Source organism: Haliaeetus leucocephalus, unplaced genomic scaffold (assembly GCF_000737465.1).
Source record: "Haliaeetus leucocephalus isolate CR32 unplaced genomic scaffold, Haliaeetus_leucocephalus-4.0 Scaffold944, whole genome shotgun sequence".
Taxonomy (NCBI): Eukaryota; Metazoa; Chordata; class Aves; order Accipitriformes; family Accipitridae; genus Haliaeetus; species Haliaeetus leucocephalus.
This window is the reverse complement of record NW_010973380.1, coordinates 2892620-2917499: the sequence shown is the minus strand read 5'-3', so window position 1 is coordinate 2917499 and position 24880 is coordinate 2892620. Positions and strand designations below refer to the sequence as shown.

The 24880-nt window shown below is 44.4% G+C and overlaps 1 protein-coding gene across 1 annotated transcript in view; it reads right to left on the bottom strand.

Annotated features, from left to right (window-relative positions):
* Positions 1-435: 435 nt before the first annotated feature.
* The window catches only part of KCNH5 (potassium voltage-gated channel, subfamily H (eag-related), member 5), a 159725-nt gene continuing 135280 nt past the window's right edge, over positions 436-24880 (bottom strand). The window contains exon 11 of the mRNA XM_010584153.1: positions 436-1383. Coding sequence (XP_010582455.1) covers positions 436-1383 — 948 coding nt within the window. The remainder of the gene's footprint in view (positions 1384-24880) is intronic.

Here is a 24880-nt window from a genome sequence, read left to right as displayed (position 1 = left end):
TAATCTACTGCTTAACTCGGCAGAAAAGACAGTGAGGAAATAAAAGCTCAATTCACCCAGCCTGAGATCAAAACTGTCATGGCAATATTGGCAGGTTAGACCCTGATTCTTTAAATAGTACATTGCCTTTGTTAAACAAAAGTCATTCTTTTATTACATAATAGAGATTATAAATAAATGTAAAGTGTGCATGCAGTCAACTGCATATTATACAAGCAATATCTATGTTAATAATTGTTTTCTTTGGCAGGCCAGAATCCAGCTGGACATGCAATATTTACATATCAAAATCCTTGGTGTGTTCAAGTCATATTGGATGCAAGTGAAAATATATATGTATATATATTTACCGTATACACACACACATATATATGTATAAAGGTATATATACACCTCTGCATATATACTGTATACATATATACACATAGGTATATGCTAAAAGTGGATTTCATCTTTTTCTGATTCAGGTGATGCAGGCCTTGAAACACTAAAAATATCCTGACAGGGTATCTGGGGGGGCCGCTGGGGTGATAAATGAGACTTGGGGGAAGAGATCTGGGGTACGTTCTTTTCAGACAATATTTTTAAAATTTCTGCCACCTGTTTCTCAAGGGCAGCCATCCTACTGCTTAGCAGCTGGATATCTTCTTTGAGTTCGTGCTTGACTTCCTGCAGCGTGGTTTGTAAGGCCTGCTCAGGAATAGGGTAGAAAGGGTGCCGAGCATCAGCCTGAATGGGGCTGTGCTCCAGAGGGCTGCGAGTCTCACCGGCTTTATCCAAGCGAAGGTCACTTTTTGTTATTCCACTGTCACAAGAGTCTGTTTTCCTCAGTGGGTTTTTATTTACACCGTTCTCCGAGTCATTGCACTTGGGGTCGTCAGACAGCAACCCCATGGACTCAGCCTTCGTGACGTTGTTCCAGTCCTCCTTCTTCTCTTCGTGAGTCCCCATCGTGTTCTTCAGTCGCAGCCACCCTTTCCCATTCCCGTTTTTCATCCGCATGGGACTGTTTACTTTGAGACATTTTTGGTCCCCGTTTCCATTTGGCTTGAGCTCCATCGCATCCCTGTTGTTCTGCTTCACGGCCTCACTGGTTTTCATGTAAGCCAGGGACGTCTGGATGGGGGTGATCTGAGACACGGTGACCACGCTGGTGCCTGTGATGGAGGCCCCGTTCTGCACGCTCCGGCTTTCCACCTGAAGCTGGTTCCTCTCCGGGTCGATGTGGGTTGAGCCTTGATTACGCATCTCCTTTTGCTGTTTGAATTTCTGGAAGAGTTTCCGCACAGGGTGGTCCACAGGGATGCTCAGCGTCACCTCGTTCTTCTGGCGCAGGCGCTCCTCTTCTTCCTTCTTGACATCGCTGATCTTCCGGAAGATGATCTATGGGGGATAAATCCACAACAGAGTCAGCACCCAAAGGACATCGCATATGGTGAACATTACTGGGAGATGGGGAAACAGTATTGAGGGAACAGCCATTTCTCCTTCCTTTCTATCTTAATTTCTTGTAGTGAATTTAAATGGAGCTGATCACAACATAGTAACCTCAGATATATGCCACTGCATAGATAGGGTACATATATATACACAGAGACACACACTTTCTTAAAAGTGTAGATTAAAAATGGGTTTCACCTTTATTTTTGATGCAGAAGATGGAGCCCTGAAGAACTACAAATATCCCGACACCAAGAGAAGGAAAGAAACTGAATAAAGAGAAGAAAGAAAGCGAGCAAGAACCCAAATACTGTGATACCTACCTACCCATTACACACGCTCATACCTGTTCCATCACTATCTTTAGTACAGACCAAAAGGAAACAGTAATTCAGTGGAGACTACACAGCTCTAAGTTTAATTCAACATACATACCCTTCCAGAGACTGGAAAATCCAAATGTGTTCAATACTTTCTAGCTTTGCTTATTGCTAGTTTTGTAGGAGTGTCTGGAGGGTGCAATTAGGTTCTCCGTGTGCCAACGCCGTGTGGTTTCCCACAGCAGCACAAGCGTTTCCTGGAGAGTTTATATGTCTAATATGTGTGGGTGTACTGGGAGCACCATGCAGAAGCACCATAACAGGGTTTGTGATTATAAAACCCAGCAATATCCACTGTTTCGTGATGCTGTGCTATTTAATGCTGCAGTTATTTCACCCTGCAGCATTTCTCAGGCCCCTGAGAAAAAGGAATCTGAGCCTCAAGCTGTGGAAGAATCCACAGAGTAAAAACCTTTCTGTTGATTTTATGCATGTTACTCATATGAAATTTTTTAAATTTTTTTTTTTTGAGGTTCAACCAGTTTTCTTGAATGCAGGACTGAGGCAGTATAAGGAAGCTCTGGTTCTCTGGATGATGATACTAAAATGAAAAGCAGCACGGGATTAAGTGCAAATATGGACTGTGTAGGGATAGTGTTGGTAAGAAGAGTAAAAGAAAGCCCCTGCAATACACAAACAAAACTCTGTGACAGTCAGATGTAGGTTTTGAAGTATCCATTTGAGTATCCATATTTCAATATCTATTTACTTTTTATAAAAAGGCTTCTCACACCTGTCCGTATTTGCAAAGAAATAGTTGCTTTCAAGTTTCACATCTTCAGAAGTCAGCAGAAGAGTGCCACGACGGCTACAGCTCCTTCCCCGTATGAATCTGGGATGAGCTGGACTTCAAAGCTTCATTAGAGAGCTTTCAAATGCAGTAAATATATCCTTGCGTGCTGCTGATAGATGCAGCTGCTTATAATAATTTGGAAAGTTAACATGTTTATTAGAAGCCCAGTTTAAAAAAAAAAAAACAAAAACAAGAGAGAAACATGGAAGATACTTTCATCTGGCTCTTCTGACCTAGATGCAGCGACACATGCACTCATTTGGAAGCTCTCCTTCATTAGCGCCTACCCTCATGGAGCAACTCTCTCTCTCTCAGAGAAGCCACTGGGGACAGCAAATACATGCAAGAGAAGTTGCCCTTGATTCAAAAGTAAGTAATTGCATTTAATTGAAGCCACACTCTCTAAATGAAGATTCGGGAGGTGGGTTGTGTTGTTTTGTTTGTGCCTTTCTTTCCCTGGAGGGCAGCGTGGCACCTCTGGCAGATGATGGCATGCTGAAAGCAACCAGTTGCCAGGATGTGTCCCCAGGCCGTGTCTCAGAGAAGATGGCTGGTTCCTCCACTGATCTCCCTCTCCTGCTGTGCTGCTTTGCCCCGTGTTGCACCAGGCCAGAGTGGCTGGAACCCTGAAAACATCTGGGGTGGGGAAAACATCCTCTACCCAACGTTTCCCTGCTCTCTGGCCATGACCCTACTTCACAGCTTGAGCACCCCCCCGTCCCCCTGCCAGCTTCTGCCTGGCGGGTGGTTGGAGGCAGCTGGGGATGCTGCAAGGCAGGCAGCTGCCTGCGGTCCGGCAGGGGCTCACAGCGGTCCTGTGTCCGGCGCAGCACTGAATGCGCCATTGGGAGAGGCACGAGGTAACTTGGACAACTTCTGTCCTGCCACCTGTTCATAAAGACCAGAACGACAACAACAAAGACCGCAGCACCAGTTTTTGATTTCTCTCCGAACGCTTGCACTTCACTGAAAACTACCCTCGGCTCCCTTTTCCCCCAGTCTACTCTTGTTCTTTCATTTCTCCCTTTCTCCTCTCAGTTCAAAGCTTCACCAGCCAGAGGTTATCTTCCTGCACAGAATATAATTACCTGTGACTTCTGCAGAAGAAAAGCAAGGACTTCACGAATTTGACACTGCCCGTACCTCATAATCCTGAAGTGGGCCCTTTTGAAAGCCAGGAAATCACTATGTTTGGTTTTTTTGCCCCAGAACCACTTGGCCATATGTCACTTGGATGACCCGAGCCCAGTGGCACAGGGGTCTGAACCAGAGGGCTGCCGTGCCTCAGCACGGAGCCAATGCTTTGGGGAAAGCCGAACGCATCCCTGCTGCAGGGATGGGCGGCCAAAGTGATGAACGTCATCAGATTTGCAGTGCAAATCTGCTCCGGCCAAGTGAGACCAAGGACCCGGTAACCACTCACAGTTGTGGGCTTTTTCCCCACTTTATGCCCATGCAGTGGAGAAGACACACTCCCAAAGCCCTGCTGTCACCTCCACAGGAGGAGATGTTCCTTCAGCCTCTCGTAGGATGCAGGCAGGAGCCTGGAACAGCTCTTCAATAAATCCTTTCCTCTTTCTCTGCTTGGGACAGAAAGTGCTACACCCTGAAATGATTATGGGTAGCTACTTTGAAGAAGCCTGCTGCACTCTGAATTAGTACAGAAAATGCCCAGGGACTCAGAAATCCAGGGGTTAGCTGGGGGTCAAGAATTCAGGACTAATCTACCTTGGTGGAGCAGTATTTCCAAGGGAGCAAAGGTGGGCTGATTCACAGCCCTGCACCCACCCTCCCCTCAGCTTTCTCATGAAACCTGGATATGTTCACAGGTGTTTGTTATTTTCTTTTTCACTCTGAAATGCAAAACTGTGCAGACCGTCAAATCCCAGGTGACACTGTGAGATTACGGCACTTTGGAGATGAGGGTCTTGCTCCTCATTCACCCACCGAACTACTCTGTCACCCCAAGGAATCCATGTCACCCCTGTGTCACCCCATGCAGACTGTCCCCTCTTCAGGACGTCCACCCTCAACCAAGAGAGTACTACTCCTAGCGCAGCAGGGATCTAGTCTTGAGCAGGACTACTTGATATCATTAGAATATGTACAAGTACAAGAAAAGAAACATCCTCTTATACAGGCAAAGAACTGGGGAAAAAATGAGACATGAATTCTAGCAGTACTAGTTGTTTTTCATTACCAAATTTTTCCATATTAGGAATTTTTTCATGTGGTTGGATTTAATCCACTTCTACAGTGGTTTAACCTAAGCCAGAATAGGATTAAATGTGTTTACATGGAGACTTAATTCTATTAATGTCTAATAACTATTACTGGCTATTTTTCTCTATAAACAAGAACAGAAAAACACCTCATGCAATCTGACGTTCCTCAGCATATTGGAGAGGCTTATTTGAAATCTTAAATTGGATGAGCTATTTCAGTTGTCCCTGACCCTTTTCAGAGTGGTTATACATAGGCCTGTCCAAAGGTATGTCCCAGGAATAGACACAAACCCTAAACGAATTTATCAGAAGAAACTGAATTAACTGTGTGTACAGCACATCTCAAGGAGTAAAAAGCCATCCCCCTGTCTCACGGCAAGTGCTAAATTCATTAATGTGATGGAGATTCAGTGTAGAACTTCATTTCATTTATGGATGGGATTGTGAAAGACTGCCCTGTGTGACACAAATCCCGTCTCACGAGACCACATTCCTGTTTTTCTTGCTTTAATGTATTTATTTTGGGAAGGAGGGGGAATGGAAGTGACATTAATTATTGAGCTGACAAAGGTTAAGCAGAAGGTAACTGATGGTCAGCCCTGGGAACTGAAGTATTTGGGTTATCTACAAGGAGAAAACAGGAACTTAAAATTCTTCATTTGATCTTAACCCCAACCTCCTTTCCCTCCCCTCCATACCAAGAGGGAACTTGTCATAACTGTGAACTCAGCCCATCACCACTTCCAAAGAGGGACCTGACCGAAGGTATTGGCGATGGGTACATTACTGCTGGAGCAGCTCCTGTGAGGTGCCAGCTTGTATAATCGAACCCAAATCCACGTGCAGACAAGGGCAGCAGCAATGAGAGGTCAGGGAGCCAGCTCAAGGCTGACACACGTACAAGTTCTCCCATCTACTGCTGAATTAATCAGTAAAGCTGTGGCCTTTCCAGATGCTTTGAAATGCATTCCTTGTCTGCTGTCTTTTTTTGTACCTGTACTGCCAAAATCATCCCTCCACGACCTTGCTCCATTCACAAAGGTCCCTTAATAAGTGACTCCATGGAAGGTACATGAATGGATTAAATAACTGGTAAAAGTCTTGAAGAATTACAGTAAGTTCATAAAAGTGGCAAATATTTGACCAGTTATCATCCTGTCCCATTCCTAGAACATCCCATGCTGTTGTTAGTGGCATTCAATATGTGCCTGCCCCTCACCACGGAAATTCACAGAAATGTATAACAGTATAGCAAAAGGGCACACAGTTGTCATGGTGATGACTACAGTGGGTGTGCATCGAGTCAGACAGAGGGAAAGCCACACAAAGCCATCAACGTAAAGATTTTCACAGTGACTAATAAACTCTGGGGACCCAAGCTGTGGCATCCTACAAATGTGGCTGATGGGCAAGGGATGCCGGAGTCCTGCAGCAAGGGGAGACCCTGTCCTTGACTCAGCTCATTGGGCATTTCTGCAGCACCAAAAACTGGAACAAAAAGTAAACAGAATGTTTTAGTCCCCACATCTACATACATCCACGTAGAGCAGAATGAGGAGCCCTGCCATGAGGGTGGACTAGGGCTGCAATCAGTAACCAACAGGTCACACTTATTAATGCACAGGCTAGGCTCATGTGGGTGGTAGTCACCTCTCAAAAATTTGTTCCAGAAGTAAATATCTTGTCTGTATTAATGTGTTGTAGAAGATGCATCTCCCTCTCATCTGGTTACTCACAATCCAATGTATTTGTCCAGATCCCTGTATCTTTGTTCCCATTTAGTACAGTAACATCCTAGAAGGCACTTTAATTCAATATTGTGGCCCTGAAGACAACTACTCACTGTTCCCCTCCCCAGCAGCACTGAAAATGAGATCAGTTGAATGATCCAGGTTAATAAATTTGAAGAAATAAATAGGGCTCTTTTTAACCTGGACCACGCCAGTGACCCATCTGACAACACAGACCCACAGTTGTACTGGAAAACACTGCAGATGGAGCGAGTGGGAGGAGTGGACGGAGCAAGTGGGAACTTTCCAAGCCGGCTGCGGGGATGGAGGCGGTGTGTTAGGGAAATGCACCCTCCCTTGGACCACACTGAAGAGACGGCAGCTCCCAGCTTGGTTGCAGCTGGCCGAGACCCAGAGAACAGCTCCTTCACCAGCCTTCAGATCCCACCAGAGGGATTTGATCTGGTCCACGTCCTACGGGAATGTCTAATTCACATAAAAAGGGTCAGTGTCCTCACAAGGTGTGTTGGTCTTGGCACCCTTTTATATAGGTCCTTATTCGGAAACAGGAGAGCTGTCTTCCATTGCCTCCTTGGCCTGGAAAGATTCAAGGCAAGTCCTTCACACAAGCTTAGCTGAAGCTGGCAAATGACTTTTAGTTTTTTATGATATAACCACTATAAGACAAATGCTGCAATCACATATACCTCGTTTTCTTTGGAAACAATGCTAAAAAAACCCCAACAAATACAACTGGAAAAAATAAGGAAAGCTTAATTCACGCCTAGCCTGCACAACATAAAACAAACTTTTGTAAAGATGTTTGCAAAAAATACTATTAATTTTCACATCTTGGACTGCACTGTAGAAAAGTAATTGCCATTTTTCTTATGCTAATGAGAGAGGCCAATTTTGTCAGATCCAGGATTTAGACACAGGATACCCCAACCCATGCGGTGCTCAGACGAGTGTGCTATTTTCCTGCTCCTAAGAGCAAACTACAAAATACACCCAATTTCCAGAGCACAGACACTCAGAACAGAGTTCACCTACGAAGCTTGTGTCTGCATCTGAACTCATCCTCCAGGAGCGCTGCACAGTCGAGGGAGAGAAAAAAGCACTTGGAGGGTGTGACTCATTTCACCTGCAGCTAGATGTTAAAACAGGTCAGACAAGATGTACCCTGAAATGCCTGTTTGTCTCCTGTGTTTATAAAGGGAGCTTTCCGCATGTCCCTTGGATGCCAACATCCTCCACGTGATGGTGGGTAAGAAGTATCCAAACCCCTGCCTCTAGCAGTGCAAATGTCAGGGTTTGGTGCAGATTGTGTAAAAAGCCTTCCCGTAAAGCTTTTCTCTGTGTGGGGGGTGTGTGTGTGTATTATACCCTTCATCTGATGCTATTTTTATTCCCCACAGCATGCTGGGGTATTGCCAGTTCCCGGCTGAGATGCGTTCTCCACCCAGCCTCAGAGACCAGCCAGTCCTTCCAGATAAACACTATTATTTTAAAAGCTGCAGAGGGAGGACGAGCGACAACTGCACAGAAGACCATGCCAGATTGGCGGGTCCAAGTGAGAGCTTGTGAAAAAACAGACTTTTTGTTCGCATGGAGCAATGGTAACAAACCACTAACAGGGAAGGTGAAGGCCCCCTGTTCTTACCTTGCTCTCTGGGAAAACCCTCCAACAGTTGGTGGAGAACTGGTCCCGTCTCCCCACAGCTCCTGGGAAACTGGAGCCCACCCGGGATGGCTGTGGCTGCTCCCGTACAACCACCCTTTTGCATTGCAAATCTCACCCCACTCCCAGGTGTTGCAGGACTGATCCTGCTCAGATCTCTCCCAGCATCAGCACTGTGTGCTGCTAAGGGCTGTCATCACCAGCAAACCCTTCCCAGGCCATTGCTTTGATGTGCTCATGTGAGTCTAGGATGCTTCATCCCTCAATCCTTGAGGACTAACCCTCTCTAGATGCATTCTGTTGTCAAAACAGGACATATCTGGGACCCTTTTTTTTTTATATTCTGAAGACTAGGTCAGTCAAGCCCAATTTCTCATGTGTAACCTTTGGTAAACAGGCTTGCTCCAAAACTGAAGTGTTTTTTAAACCTAGGCAGGTCACAGAGAACATTTTTCGCTATTACTACTTGTATGTTAAAAAGTTTTAAATCTCATTTTTTCAGATATTAATTTTTTTTAAATTAACTTTAAGATGTTAACATCTCTTCCTTTTAATTTACATGCATTAAAATGCACTTAAATTTAAAAAGTTAAACTATTGAAAGAATGGACAGAAATGAATGAATAGGAAATTACCTCACACAAGCCCTTCTGTTTGCCATTAGGAAGAAAGTGGAGCCCTGGGGCCTGGGCTAGCAGAGCTGTGAAATGCAGTTCAGTCTGATAGAAGAGCCACGGGCCATCTGTATTTGTCCTTCATCTGAAAGTCCAGCCTGTGAGCCTCACAGCAAGCCAGAGAAACCTCAACAGCCGGCGTTAATGCAAACCTTCCTTTGGGATGGGTGTAAGAAGCTGCTGCCATGCACGGTGGAGGGACTCACTGTGTCTGGACTGGTTCCCTGCCTTGAAAACCTGTTTCATTGCAGGTTTACTGCCCTTCCAAAAAAGAGAGGGCGATGGCAGCATCGCCCGCAAGATGCAATTCCAGCTCTTAACCCCAAGGGAGAGTCTGGAGTAATGCCTCCTCCTAGGTCAGGGCACGGCAAGGAGGTAGGAGCAGACAGCTAGGATGGGAAGACCAAGCCAGCAAGACCAGCAAACATCAGCAAAGGGCCAGAAAGGAGCACTGGCTCCGACCCAGCTTCCATTAACAGCTTTTCGATATGGCTCATGCATGAGAGCGGCCTCCGACCGCAGTGTCCTGCACTGGCAGGAGTCTCTGCAACCGAGAAGCATGGTCAGAAACCCTCTACTGAATATGACAGTGACAAGAAATCTGGCAGAAATGGAAGGGAGCTGAAGCCACAGAAAGCGAGAGCCAACAGAGACTGAAGCCAGGGTGCCTCTTTCCAAATGCAAACTGCATTTAGGCTGCTTCACCTAATTTACTCCTGTAAATCTCCATGTCCTCTTAGTTCACTTTATTAATCTGCACTCTGAGGATGCAGAATAGATGGCCTGAAATGATGGCTTTATTGTTCTTCTGCTCTGTACACTCCTCAGATAGCTTTACTTTGATGTGAAATTCAACCTCAAAAACAAATTGCTCTAACAACTGTTTTAATTGCTCTCCAGTAAATTCTCCTTAATCCTCCTGTCCCAGGAACTGTTTTGTGTTAAACCATTGCTCCATCTGCGTGTGGGAGAGGAATTGCTGTCCTTGGCTGTGCAGTGAAAATGACTGACTGCTGAGCAATTAGTTAATCTCCGGGATAGGAATGTTTCACTAAACAGTCTTTCATGCTGGATTTTGGAAGAAAAGATTTTTGTAGGTTAGTCTGTTGGCTGCTTGAAAGAAACAGTAAATAATAGCCTTTCCACAAATTTCCATTGATCCTGACTTCACAGACACGGTAGCATGCAAAAGCAAAAGCTTGCTCGCAAGCACATTTTAATTTTTCTTTGGAGAAACTGTATTCGTGTAGTTTCCTCCTAAGCGATTATAGAATTGACTTGTAAGAGATGTGAAGATTTCCAATCCAAGTAACAGTGACGTCACTTCAAGGAAAGAAGAATTATTTCCATGATGTTGAAAAAGCCCTTTTAAGGGAAATTTAATGGCATTTTATGTGCAAGAAAGGGGTTAATCTTTTCATCATGACTTAATAAAGATCTGTGTCGCCCAAGTTGCTCATCTAAAGAAAAAGCAGAGCACGTAGGGAGGGAGACACCCTTCAAAAGAATCCAACAACAGCCAACAACTGATTTCCCAGAGCCCAGAACTTCCATCACCTTGTAACTGCTTGCTCTGTGTTTTAGAAATTGGTTACTGTAGGTCAAATTTTAATCTGGTTCCATTTTGTGTTTGCAATCAATTCACATGGCACCCAACTACTCTTGCAGAGAGACATCTGTGCATGCTGGCAGTCAATTAGGCTGATCTGCATTTGCGAACAAGCATGCATATTAAGAAGAGAGCGGTTGAGAGTTTGCCCCATCTACTTCATACTTGGTATGGATCTGAAGTCATCCTGTTTTACTTTAAAACATGTCTGGATTGAAGAAGAAAGAGAAGAGAAGCAGGCAGAGATCCAAGTCACATTTGTCACATCCCGAGAGCGCCATGGCCCAACACATACAGCACCAGGCTGGGATTCAGGAGGATGGATTAACTCTGCTGGCCTGACCTTCGGTCAAGTGGGAGGTCTTGTGCAAATCACACTGTCCCTTCATGTCCCCATCTCTCCCAGTGTAAGAGAGGATAATAACACTGCCCTCATTTCTCCAATTAATCGGAAATCCCTCTATCATTGCTAACTATTTATAACCGAGAGACTAGGATCCATGGCTGATAGCAGAGAGAGAGAGAGAGAGGGGTCACCGTTTTGGCCTGTTGCCAAAACTGAGACAGTTCATTAAAAACACAGCCATAAAAAAATTACACATAAATGTTCTCAGGATTTCAACTCAAGATTAAGGGCCCAAGGCACTGCTGCACTGAGACGTCTAGGGCAGAGCACAAGGGATGTACAATGCCACATGAAGTTCTTTCCCGATGCCCTGGTAATCAGTCAAACCTTGATTAAGGGTAGCATTGACACCTACTTTGCAAGGAAGGATCAGTCAAATCCTCAGCTTGAGTGATGGGCATTGATTCTTCAAATGGTGTGATTACATGTTTAACTACGCATGTGCTGAGCTAAGGAGTCAGATTTCCAAAAGAAATGCCAAAGCTTTATACTCTGTTTGCACAATTACACACATTCACACCAACCACAAAAGCATCTTTTGCATTTTTTAGCAGCTCAGTCTCTTGAATCAGGAGCTCTTCCGTTCTTCCAGTTGCCCAGACCTGAGCACCTCCTCCCCATACATTCGGCACTTAGAGAGCTCTCCTCTTTGTACCCCAGGGAAAAACAACCGTGGATTTTCTGTTGCTGCAGGCTTAGCTGTTATATCTGATGCCTGCTGGGCTCTCTGTTTCTGCTTGGAGAGGGATGCTGGAGAAGGGCACTGTGGACCTTTGGCAGCAGGGAGCTTTGCTGTGGTTTTTAAACAAGACTCTGGAATTGAAACTGGTCACTTCTTTTGCTCCTCTTTGCCCTCACTGTTTTCTCTTTTCTTTGCTTTAACTGAACAGCAGATGCCTTAGCATGTTGCAGAACAGCCAGATTCAGACCCATTTCTCCAACACCATCAAGGACAGCAAAACACACCTTCCACATGTAAAATTATTTAAAACAGTTAACTAGAAAGGCTACTTCATTTATGGATTTATGGTATTTTTCAACCAGTGTCTATTGCTGGTTGGCCTAGTTTAGAGTCAGTCCATCACAGAGACGAGTATTTTTTTGGTCTGTGCGGCCTCAGAAGAGAGACTGAACTGTGACCATGATCCAAAGAGACACAATCCCTCCTATGGGGCTCCTGTCACAACCTGGGACGATGAAACCCAGCTTTAGCCTCCTAATTCCTTTTCAGGACCCTAAATTCTACACTGAACCCAATTCAAAGACTAAATTGGACTGGGAGCTGAAATACTTTGTTGAATCAGGGCCTAATTTGTTTTCTGTACACAACACAGAGATGGTTAAACATGGGGAAATTGAGCAGAGAGCAATTTGGGGATAACTGTTGCAGAGTAACTATTACTGAGTAGTGTCTCATGGGGACCCTTGTTCCCTCTCACTGGTTAGGTTTATCCACTTGGGATTTAAACTCACGCCTGCCTTCAGTCCATAACAACTCTTCCATGAAAACAAGGCGAGCCTGGGTTGGTCATTCAGTGGGTGAGCAAACTAAATGGTTCCTCCTGCTCCCTGCCTCCTTCTACCAATCTCTCCTTCTTGCAGATGTGCTCTTGATGGAGAGTATCATGTACTCATCTCTCCTTCCCCTTTCCATTCCCCTTCCCCTTCTCTTCCTTACTGAAGCAGTTATTAGAGGGAGCAAAGGGCAGGGGAGATATTTCTCCTATTTCTTTGCCTGGCCCTAAGGCAGAGGGAAGAGCAGATTTCTAACACTCTTGTTGGACTTTCTTTCCTTCCATCTTGCAGATGTTTTTTGCTCTGTGTACCACAGAGCTCCTGCAAGAAGGGAAGCTGGGGTAGTTATAGAGACTGTGGTGGATTTCCAACCCCTGGGAAAGAGAAGCCCTGCAGAAGGCTAAAAATCCAAGCTCAATAGACTCCAAATCTTTCACTAGATGTGGAGGAGAATCCCAGCAAAGACAGCCTCCACCCACCACAACAAAACCATCCCATGACTTTTAGAACTCCACGCTGATGTAAACAGCCGGTGACACATAGCACCAAGTGGGGCACCAAGACCATGTTGCCACCACCAGTCCTGCCAGCACATCACCATTAGGTACCCTAGAGTTGAAGGGAGCTTCCCATTGCCTCCTAGCTCAGCTGCGGGGTGGTACGCCCACTGCGAGACACTGCCCCTTCAATGGGACAGCTTCCAACTAGATCGGGCAGGCTTGGTCCTTGCAAACTTGTATTGGCCATCGGATCAATATCTGCTATTGGCACTGGCCTAATGAAATGTCAGTAAGCGGCAGTGTCAATTGATTCAGGCTTTTCTGCGGTGCAGATGAGTTACGGTCTGTGCATTTTATTACAGATGATTAAAAAAAAAGAAACTCCTCAAAGAAAGCAGCCTTTGCTTTGGCCACTCCTGAAAGTGATATGTTTCTGAGCATAAATAGGGAAAGACAGTTCAAAGCCTTCAGATGACAGTGGGGTGGTTTGAGCTTGGGGCAGACTGCAGAAATGGTGTTCTCTGGGACGGGGAAAAGTGTCAAAAGACTTCATGCCGCTCTTCAGCCTGATTTAACTTGCAACAGAAAATCAATCATCAATAATAATATGCAGTACTAATCTACCACGCTTCTTTCCCTGTGTTGGAAAAAAGTAGGATTCATGTTGCTGCCTCTTTTGCCAGATGCCGAAACCAGGGCACAGAGAGGTCATATATCACTTGCCCAGGGTCACTGAGCTGCTTAGCAGATGAGTGAAGGGGACGGAACCAAGGTTTCCAGCCCAGAAGGAAAAACCATACCACAAAAAGATTAAACAGATAATTATAAAGATATTTATTGAAGTAAAATAAAATTATTAATATAATAATGCACTTTCTTTTCACTACTGTCCAGTCTGGGAAATATAGTTCTGGATTTGAAATAGTTGGAAGGGCTCAACTGTAATTGCAGTTAATTGCTGAAATTGAATCCAGTCCAGGACAACTTTACTGCTGTTCAGGTTTGTGTTGGAAGAGGGGTGGGGAGGTGGGCAGCACTATCTCTGTTTATTTAGTGAAAAATTTCAGAAGGTCTTGCTTTTATTCCAATGAAAAATGTCAAAATCTTCACATTTGGCTTCTGGCCAGCCCTACGTGTGACAGACCCAGTATTCCTGCATATCCCTAGCACAAAGCCACACAGAACATGGGCCCAGAGGATTTGCAGAATTCATGTTTTGTTCTCTGCGTTTTTGCCTCTTATGGGTTTCTGCCTGAAGACCAAATGGTCTCAATAAATGCCTAAGAGAGATTCTCCATTTACAAAGTAATACATCAGCAAAAGAATTGCAAATTGTTCCCAAAATGAACTATTCTCTCCTCCCTACTTTAAGTGGAAATTTAAATTAATTGGAATCATTATGGGTTTTTTTTTCCTTAAATATTACTGTACCAGACTATAAAGTGCCTGAAATTTAATCAGAAGTCTTCAGACCTGAAAAAGTGTTTTGCAACTGAAAGCTTTTTGATTTTTTTCCAGCTATATCCACTGGTCTAACAAAAGATAACACTCCTTGCTATCAGCCTTGCTTCTGACATTGAGGACATTCTACCTGGCTTTCAGAAACTTTGGTTTTATACAGAATGTGCTCTGTTTGTTCACTTCATCATTTTCAAGGTTTTGTTAATTTATTGAAAAGCTTTTATAACAGGAGCTTCAATTAAAACAATGCACTTCCAGTGCCATGCGATGTAGAACACCATCAGTTTTGTTTGGAAGTGATGAGTCAGAAATGAAGAAATAATTTTAAAGGGCAGAACATACAAACAACAGACCCAAACAAAAGGGACAATGGGCAACCTCTGTACCTTGAAGAGCCAAGGCAGAAAAACTTTGTTGTATCTTTCCATATTACAGCAGAGAGAGGTAAAACATGCTGCTCTGTCACTGTCAGACATTCCTCACCTGAACCAGGTTTAATAATGCAGATTAATTTGGTGGGGAGTGCCACTGACTCCAGACTCAAGCTAATTCAAAACCATGGTAGTATTCCTGAGTGGAGCAGATTTAGGCGAGTGGCTGGGCAGTCATTTGCTTGTTTCCTATTTGCTTCTAGATCCCAGTGAAGGACCTGATCTTTTAAATGCTCATGGGGCTGAAAATGAGGGCATGGCTACGCCACACCACAGCGAAGGGCACAAGGACCCCTATTGCAACATAGTAGTGTTCCCCCACAGAAAGGCGGGATTAATTAGGCTCAGTTCAGAACTGCTTTAATCTGGCTCTGCTGCTTTCAAGCCCAAAGCTCACACTGCATCATGGTTCCGCTTTCAGCCAGCCAGCCATGCAAAAACTACCTCGGAGTTACTTCTTCTCCTTCTTGACACATAAATGCAGTCTATTGTCATATACGAGAAGACTGAACCTGCCTGGACCAAATTCAGGGAAGTGCTGCCAGTGCTCACTCTCTTTCTACAGATCTTTTGGATGAAACCCAAGCTCAAATGACCGCTGGACGTATCTCTGTGCCTACCTTCCCCATAGGATGCCCTGCGAACGAAGCCACAGGGACGCTGCAAGGGAGAATGAGCTGGGGCAATTCAGCAACTCATATCTCTGCTCCTCAGCTCAGAGACACCAGCACAAAATCCACTGGCATTGTGACCTGGTAATTCTTTTAAATTGAAATCAAGACTCGGGAAAGATGAACATCTCTGGCAGATCATTCGCTGACTGAAAGACAGGGACAGCCGACTGCGTAATAGATGTGAAATAACTCAAGTTAAGCCATTGGGAAATCCCAATTTAACAGGAAAAAAGACCAAAAGGTTATTTAAACTTTTAATATCTACTTCATTTAACTATAGAAAGCTCTATGCAATAACCTTAACAAGTATCCCTGGGATTCTTCAAGTGAAACATCTCACCCAGCAAGAGCTAAAATTTTCCCAGTTGGCAGCGTGTGAGTAAGGAGTGCTGGCTGTTGAAACATACTGTAATTGCCTTTAATACGATCACAGCCAGTGCTTCATTGGGGAGGAACCCCTTAAGGAGAAGAAAAGACCCAAGACATAAGCATGCAAACATTGAAGAGCATCCAGACGAGAAGAAATATACTCTGAAGAGGATGTGCTACTTTCACCCAAGCATCTCTCTTTAGCCAAAAGTGGTTGGCATAGAGCTGTCACTGAGGGTACTTTAGCTCAAGAGATTGAAGGAATTAGAGTTTTTCAGATGCATCTGTAACTGTCAACAGAGCAGGGCCCTTCTATTTATGGCATAATCAAATGGAAAATCTTTAGAGAGCAAAGACCCCCTTTCAATGATGTTGCTAATGTTTCCTTGTACCTGAATCTGCACCAGTGAAGAACTCTTTCTGGGGCAGAAAGTCAAGGAAAATCACCCACAGCCAGAAGACCCTGGACGAGAGTTATCCACCAACTAGCGAGCTTCCTACAACAGCATGGAAATACTGCATCAGCCCCATGAAACTTCACCACAAAGACAGCGTGCTGTTCCCTGAAGGTTACTTGTGCAGAAATGAAGTTGCTAATGATAGTCGTATCAGAGCCTCTTGCAGGCAAAACCAGTGGGTTGCCTCTGTGACAAACACCCAGGGAGGATGAAGTGCTCCTCCTGTCCCCAAAGGGACCATTAGACGTTTTTTCTAACCTCAGAAGATGTGACTGAGGAACTTGGCAAGTGGTGACTCTGCAGAGTTTTGTGTTTCTTTTTGAAGGGTATCAGCAAGAGGAAGAGACAGCACAAAAGAGTTAACTAGTGGGGTTATGGGGATGGGATAAACAGATGGTGTGGTGAAGAGCCATTTCCTTCCCATTTACATGCTGACTGCATTAAATCAATCCCTGGGCTTTCATGGCAATAAGCTAAGGCTCTGCTGGGGAGGATTTTAATGATCTGGCTATATCCTAGTTGTGGGTATCATTGTATTGAGTCCCAGCATTTAGTCTATTCTTGGGGAAAAGGTCCTTCAGTTTTTTTCATGTGATTCTTGGTTGATCTTCCCTAATACCTGCATCACAGCCATCACCTCTTTTCTAGATGTGGATCTCTGTAAAGCTCATCAGCACTGTTTTATGTTCCTATCCATGTATTTAGGCACTGACACAGGATGCTCCTTAGGGGCTGAGCCTGCTGTTTTTGCAGCCTTAGCTTATCTCATTGCTCCAGACCCAAACAAATTAGTTTGTAATCCTCAGTATTGTGTACTTTCGCAAATCTGGCTTTAAAAGTGGTCAGAAATGACCTCCTCATGTAAAATTGGAGTCAGTCCAGTTGATTTGTCCCCTCTTCCTTTCTGGGGCCAGTAAGAAAATCCTATACCTGCACAAATAACAGGTCTTTGCAATCAATAACATTGATGATTCTGTATTTCCCCTTTTGTGACTATGCTGCACCCTGTTTACACACTGTTCGTATGCTTTCCACCACTCTCTGTGCACACACAATTAACAAAACACCAGCTGGTACAGGATAAACGCTGCTGCAAGGATGCAGAGAGACACCAGACAGAAGTACAGATCTCTACCTCTGGCTCTGTTACTTTTCATCTCAGATGCTGTGTTTGCTTCCCAGAGGTCCTTTTGACCTCCGAGTCTTTGACTAAAGCATCCTCTCTCTTTTTGTCTGGTTTGATTTTTTTTCTGGTATCTGAAGAATCCGGCTAACCCTAAGCCTCCCACATGAGACAGCAGTTCTTCAGTCACCTTCTCCCAGTAAGGCCTTGTCCAGGCACTTCCAGGAGGCCGACTCTTTTCAGCGGGGTCCATCACCCACCTTAGATGCTAAAGAATGCCTACAGATGTGCAACTGTGCCAGATGTTCCACCCATGGGGCAGGGCTGATCCGTGGAGCAAGAGCATCTGCCCACAAGAAGGCTAGGAAGGCTAAAGAAGGCTGTTGGGGATTTTGCAAGGTCAATCTCTGTCCCAGCAGAGTCCTTATCTACCCTATTAGCAGCTATCTGACACGTTGGACTGAATTTGAGCACAACTGGTCTGGGAGGAAGCTCTTCATAGGACACGTTACTGATGGACCACAGGGCAAATAGTGCCGTGGTTCAAACTTTGCAGTAAATGCTTTAAGTTATGGCTGATGGTTCATGCGGATCAGTCAGGCGTCTGTTTGGTACACTAATGCATGGCTGTGTTGAGCTTGTAAATTATTATTCATGTACTTTTGTAGAACATCTTGAGGTTATTGGCTAAGTCCTTTAAGAAATGGAAGCAGGGACAATTAATAACACATGAAAAACATGCATGATTCAGTTAATCCATTTATATTTCTACTGTAGCCTTCTTTGGCAGAAAAGTTAATACAGCCTGGGAGAAGTATGGGGGTCATTCATAACTGAGCTGCTCTGAACGACCAACAACTGCTCCATTTAAAAATGGATTTGCCTTAGACACATGATGGAGATGGAAATTCATTACAATGGCAGGCAGTCAGGGAAGGCAGAATTGGTGAAAATAGTGAGGCTAGACACAGAAATTAAGTGCTGAGATGCCAGGATGCTCTGATAAGGTCATAGACATGGGGAAGGAAAACTGGATGTCTGTGCACTGAGGGGCAAGTGATGGGCATGAATGGAAAAGCAAAGCTAATCTTAATAAAAATGCTGCATTTCAGCTGACAGGTAGAAATATCCTGCTTAGAAATGGCTGTTCTTTGCTGTTGTCATCTACTGGTTGCTTAGGTCCCCATTTTCACATTTTCAAGGGAGTGCAAAGTGTTTTAGGCTTTCAGAAAAAGCCAAAGCCTGTTCCTGTGGTAAGAGAAGTGCTGTCTGTAATAAAAAACAGAGGACAATGGACTGTTTCCTAAAGGCATTTGTACTCACAGAGCACGGAGAGGTACATCCCGCTGCGCTGGAGGTAAAGTGACTGATGGAAATATTTAGATAGGAAGCACTATACAAAATCTTTTTGGCAGCTGAGACAAAGGAGTGCTAATAAAATAATCTAAAATTCACCTAAAAGTCTGAGGGGAGGTCCCGAAGTTCAAAAGATCACTGACAGTTTAATTAAGGGAGTTAAGAGAACCAGAGACTTTTATAACTGCTTAGGCTATGCTCTTTTTTTAACAGTAACTTACATCTGAAAACTATATTATATTTTTGTTATCTTTAGGAAGGGAAACGAATTAAGACTAAGGGCTGTAAAAACTGAGAAGTAAAAATATGAGGAAAAAACATGGATTAATAATATATATTGCTTCCTAAACACATGGAAGATTTTTGCCTTTCAGCAAGTTGCTCAAAAGTGCAATAATATGGGACTCAGCTTATTTCAGGTGCTTCCCAGAATCCCCCTGTCCCTCCTGACAGCTATGCCCACCTCTGGCATATATGTAAATCATCTACTCTCAAAATTGCTCCTCCAGACTTCCTTTGCACGGGACCTAAACTGAGGCAGCTTGCTAATCACAGTAACCGGCTGACAATTAAAAAAGGCACAGTCAATCAGCCATCATTAAGCTGAAAGTGACAGGCTGGGTTTTATTTTTAACTAAAACTAGTGGGATTCATGCAAACTTCCCCACAAAGTTTCTCTTGCACTTTGTGTACAATTTAATACTTTTCTACATGCACTGTTTCTTTGCTGTAGAAAGCAGCCCAAAAATAGCATTCAAAGTAAGGTAAATCTAGGATTTGCACGGCTGCAATGATTATCACATGCTGAACCAGCACGTTTGGGTATTGCATTGGTGAATTGTGTGCTGCAGAACAATAGATGGATGGATTTATACTTCTACAGAAAAGAAAGACCTTACACAGGGAGTTTTATTTAGCATTTTACAGGCTTACAGTACGTAACTGGTGAGGAGCCTTTTTGTGCAAGCCAAGGCAAAAACCTGTTCGGAGAGGGAGAGACAAGAATAAAATTAGTGCTCTCTCCAGCACAAAACAGCTGTGAAATTGTTACAGATCATTTCTAGATTGGTCAAAATTGATCCCATTTTGGGCAGAGCCAGAAAACTCCCACTGGGGTGAATGCTAAAGCTCTGCCTTCTCCTTTTGAAGCCTATGGGAATCCATTTATATCATCCCAATGAACAGGCAGAAGTTTTCTTTCCCCAGCCATGGCTTTCGGTGCATTGCGACTGGCATTCCCAGTCTTGCAGAAGTAAGGTTTGGGGAGTGAGAAGCCTGGTGTAGAAACTCATTTTTATACCTGCAAGTCATGCTGTGTTGTGTTACTGAAACGCCTGGTGTTCAGCTCCAGGAAGCAACAACAGAAGCAACCAGAACCCTTGGAATTAATCATCTCAGTTTTGTAACATTTCCCCCTCTTTTTGTGGTTATCGTGTTGGAAAAGTTGTAGATCTACATAGCAATTAGGCTCAGCAGCCCATGCAAGAAGAAATCCATTGCTCTGGGCTAATTGTTTGGAGGGGTGTGAGATAACACAGCAGACCTCTTTCCCCACTTTCCGTGCAAACCCTACCTGCTAGGATGCCGGTGGCCTCAGCGTTAGGCGCAGTTCTACCTAACGGAGGTGGCCCACAAGCAGGGAACCACCTGCAGCAGTGGCAGCTGCTGGGCACACTGAGGGCATCACAAAATAAATTGGCTACACTCAGCGGTAACACAAATGCATTTGTAATACTCCCATGGCTTATTAGGCACCAGAGGAGTCACGCAAAGCTGTGGGGAGATCGGCTTTGTTAGGACACCTGCCCAAAAGAGAGCCTGCCGCAGAGCTGAGCCTGGCAAAGTAACAGCCCGCAAGAGAAGCTCAGGGATGGGGACGGTGATCCGCTCGGGTCTGCTGCTGGCTGAGCTGCCGGTGCCCGTGGACATGACAATATCAAAACACAGGGGGGGCTGATGATAAAAACCTTCTTAACTGGCAATCAAAATTGAAATGGCAATGTTGCTTCCCATTGCACCATGCACATTCCCTCCCCTTCCCTAGCAGTTGGAAGAGATTAAAAGCGTCAATTTTAATCGATGAGGGGAGGTGAACACAAAATGTTTATTTTTTAATATTTACAAGATTAAATATAGTAAACCTTTGATTTACTTTTTATCATCATTCAAGTCCTGCGCAAGCAACACTGCCCTGAATCGATATTAACAGAGAGCCTGCAGAAGGCCTTCCGAGTCAACTAAGGAGAGTCTCTTAATTATGACAGCTTTCTAAATAAGAAAATGGTTTTAATTCATAAAAAGTACAATAGCAAATCATCGTCAATCTGGCTCTTCACTCTAACATAGCCAGCTTACATTTTTGTTTTCCTACAGACGCTGCCCATCCCTGACATTTCCTGTTTAATGATCTCTCCACACACAAATAAATCACTCTTTGCATTGCCTGCCTGAAGAAGAGATGCTCATATCTTTTGCTGGGGTAAATCAGCAGAGTGCCTTTTATAAAATCTGCTGAGTCCCTGCATGCAGAAAGCAGTATATCAGCACGCATGACTTTTTTCTGCAGCCATACCATGCTGTTCAAAGATCTTGATTGAAAAGTATGCTAAATTGCCTTGCATTTCTCAACAAAAACCAGCAGTATGACAAACAAGATCAAATGTCCTTTTGATTTAGATTTAGACAGGGAAGCTACACATCCAGGAAAAAATAAGTCTATCTCTGTAATGTCAAAGGATTATCAGAACTGGACTCAGTCCTACTTTTAACAGAGTGCTTTGCCTCTTGCTCCTACAGAAGCATGGTCAGGACATCTAAGGAAGGTATTTAATTTAGAGATTATATTCAGAATAGAATAGGGGCCTGCCGGTACCCTTGTGGGATTAGTGTGACTCTGAAACACTATTAAAGACGATAGCACGTTGGCTAATCTCTGCATCTGCCTGCAGTCTAAAGGTGAAATGTAGTAATCCAGACTGTGCCATGAATCTATACTACCCCAAGCCTCCCAAAGACCCTGCGGGATATACAATGCCCTGTTTTTCAGGTAAGTATTTAAACTCTCACTAAGACATCCAAGTCCTTGAGGTGGAGAGGAGAGGAGAGGAGAGGAGAGGAGAGGAGAGGAGAGGAGAGGAGAGGAGAGAATATTTTGGTTGGAAGGGACCTACAGTGACCATCTAGTCCAACTGCCTGACCTATCCAGGGCTGATCCAAGTTAAAGCATGTTATTAAAGGCATTGTCCAAATGCCTCTTAAACACTGACAGGCATGGGGCATCGACCAGCTTTTAGGAAGCCTGTTCCAGTGTTTGACCACCCTCTTGGTAAAGAAATGCTTCCTAATGTCCAGTCTAAACCTCTCTGGCACAGCTTTAGTGGTTCAGAGGCACAATTGCTCTCATACCCCTGATTTCCCACAGTCTGCATGACCCAAAGGGTGCCCAGAAGAGACCACCGTAAAGGAGATGATGAAGTGGCAAAAAGGAGAGGGAAGGAGTGAGGCACACAGAAAAGAGTCAGACTCACAGCTACCAAAAAAAAGTGAGAAAGCAAACCCACCGACAACTTTTACAGCAATCGCTCTGCTCAGACAGCTGTCCCATGCCGTCTGGCAGAGAGGCACAGAGGGGTGAAGTTAATGCTGCCACAGCTTTCTCTTTGAATTTTTACGCTGCTCTTCTACCTAGCAAAGTCATGCACAGACCTCCAAGGACTAACTTCCTTGCTTTGACTGCTTTAAACTCAAATCCCCATGTCCCTGAAGAGAAGCAAAGGCACAGGGAATGGCTCAGGGGAGCAGGAGATGGAAGAGCTGCAGAAAAACCTCTACCCTCAGATCTGTAATCCTCACTCACAAGGAATTGCATGGGTCTCTCAATGGCAGAAGGTGTAGCATGGACTGTGCAGGGCTGTCTGTAACCACACAGATACAAATACACAAGGAATTACTCCATTCTCCATACTGATAAATTCCTCACATGGGTTTGGCCCAGACCCATTAGCAGTTTCTCAAGAAATTCCCAGGCATGGACCAGCCAGGGACCACTGTCAATTGGTAGATCTGGATGAGGTCATGTGTTGCTTGAAGTGGGCTCTTATGTCCCATGCACATTCAATATACAAGTCTAGACACTATCAGAAGTAGTACTAGATCTAAATCAGTGAAACAGTCCTTTAGGAAGTATTGCAATGGAATATTAACATAACTGGAGATAGCTGTGAATGCAATGAAACCAAACAATAAAAAATTTAAAAATATTGTCTTAAGTGAAAGCTTCTTCAAGCATAACGGAGGCTGCAGAGTCTGCTAAGATGTGAACAAAACAAAACCAAATTGATTTTTGAGGGTATAACTTGTTTGCTCTGTAATCATGCTAAACTGTCGCTACAGCTAAACTATAGCTATAGGACTTCATTTTCTGGGACAACATGTTCATATAAAAGAAGAAAAAACCCAGGCAACTAAAGACCAGAGAGGGACAGGAAAGGGCAGGAGCATCCTGAGACAAGGTAGAACAATCTTTCCTTTCTCACATGGAGATGGAGAAAGGAAGTTGGTGAAATTAAAGGCAAGGCTAGCCTGTGAGCTCTACAGAGAGAGCATGAGGAGGTAAATAGCCCATTTATGCCCAAACGGAACCGACCTTATTGCTTTAAAAAAGGAGGAAAAAAAAGGAATAAGGTGTGTTACTTTTGTTGGAGTTACAGGTGAGGAGAGAGTGAGGAGGAAAAGTAAGAGGTCAGACCTTTGGCTTACACAGCTGAAGAGGGTGTCCTTTGCCATGGTCACAAGAGAGTTGCCTGTTAACTGCAGTAATGAAGCAAGAGCTGTAAACGTCTAAACACAATGTCATGGGCAGCACAGCTATGGGCTGTGACTAACATCACTCAGTGTTTTTCCTTGAAAGTGAAAAGTGAAAAGAAGTGAAGAGGGGCATCACCATGCCTGGATGGGGAACCCCTCTGTGTCCCCTTGCCTCAGCTAGGGTCAGCAAGCAGCAGCATGTATCAGCCTGCAGATGCTTTGAGTCCCTGCAAAGATACAGGCAGGGAAAGGAAACATGCCATACACGTTGCCATCAAGAAGCTGATCAAATTAACTTTCAATAGGCTTGAGCAAGCCATTGAGTTACAAACAAACTCGGAGATAAGTGATGCCAAAAACCTGGTTGCCGTATAAGCCATAATAGAAATTGATCTGTTGGATCTGCCCTTCCAGAGGCTTGATCCCGCACTCCCTGGGACCCTTGACACTGGCTCAAACCAGCACAAGAATAAGCTGCACATGCAAAAGGAAAGTATCAGGAGTGAGAGACGGATGAGGACCAAGTACCAGCCTGGGGATGGGCATATTCCCTATCACGAGACAGGAGACCAGGACCCCCCTGAAGCCCCCACCAGCTGATCTACATTATTAGTCACAGCAGCTCCCTAAGCAGCATGTTTTTCTCCCCTGCTTCTCATCATTAATAATGATGGAAAAACTTGGTTTTCCCAGATAGTTTTGCCATCATCACTGTCCCACATGGAGCAAGTTCCCAATAATAGACTGAAAAAAAGGTGAAAATGGATGACGGACCTGCCAGTGTAGATGGACCACTGGGCAGAGGAGGTGCTCAGCACATCCTGCTCCACAGTTACCCCACAGCTTTTTGTTTGCCAGTTACCCAAGGACGATGCTCTGATCCCTTTCTACATAAGCAAGTCACTCCCCACAACTGATCAGGACTGAGTGTGAGCACCAGCTGGCAAAGTGCAAACAGCTCTGAATTAAGCTGCCGTAATTGTGAATGGCTTTCAGAGCTCAAAACCTGCGAAAGTCCTCAGGTTCACCAGAACATGTGCAACCTTCAGGAGCAAGGGCCAATACACAGAGCAACGCTTTCTGCTTTTGACATTGCTTCTGCATCAGGACACTCGCTAATATCGCACGCCATCTGGAGAGTCTTAAAAATGAAGAAGAAGGGGGATCCGGAATGAACCTCGGTACAACCTTCACTTTCAGGAGACATGAACGCAGAATTCAAATTAAAATAAAGCTTTTCTAAAAACTA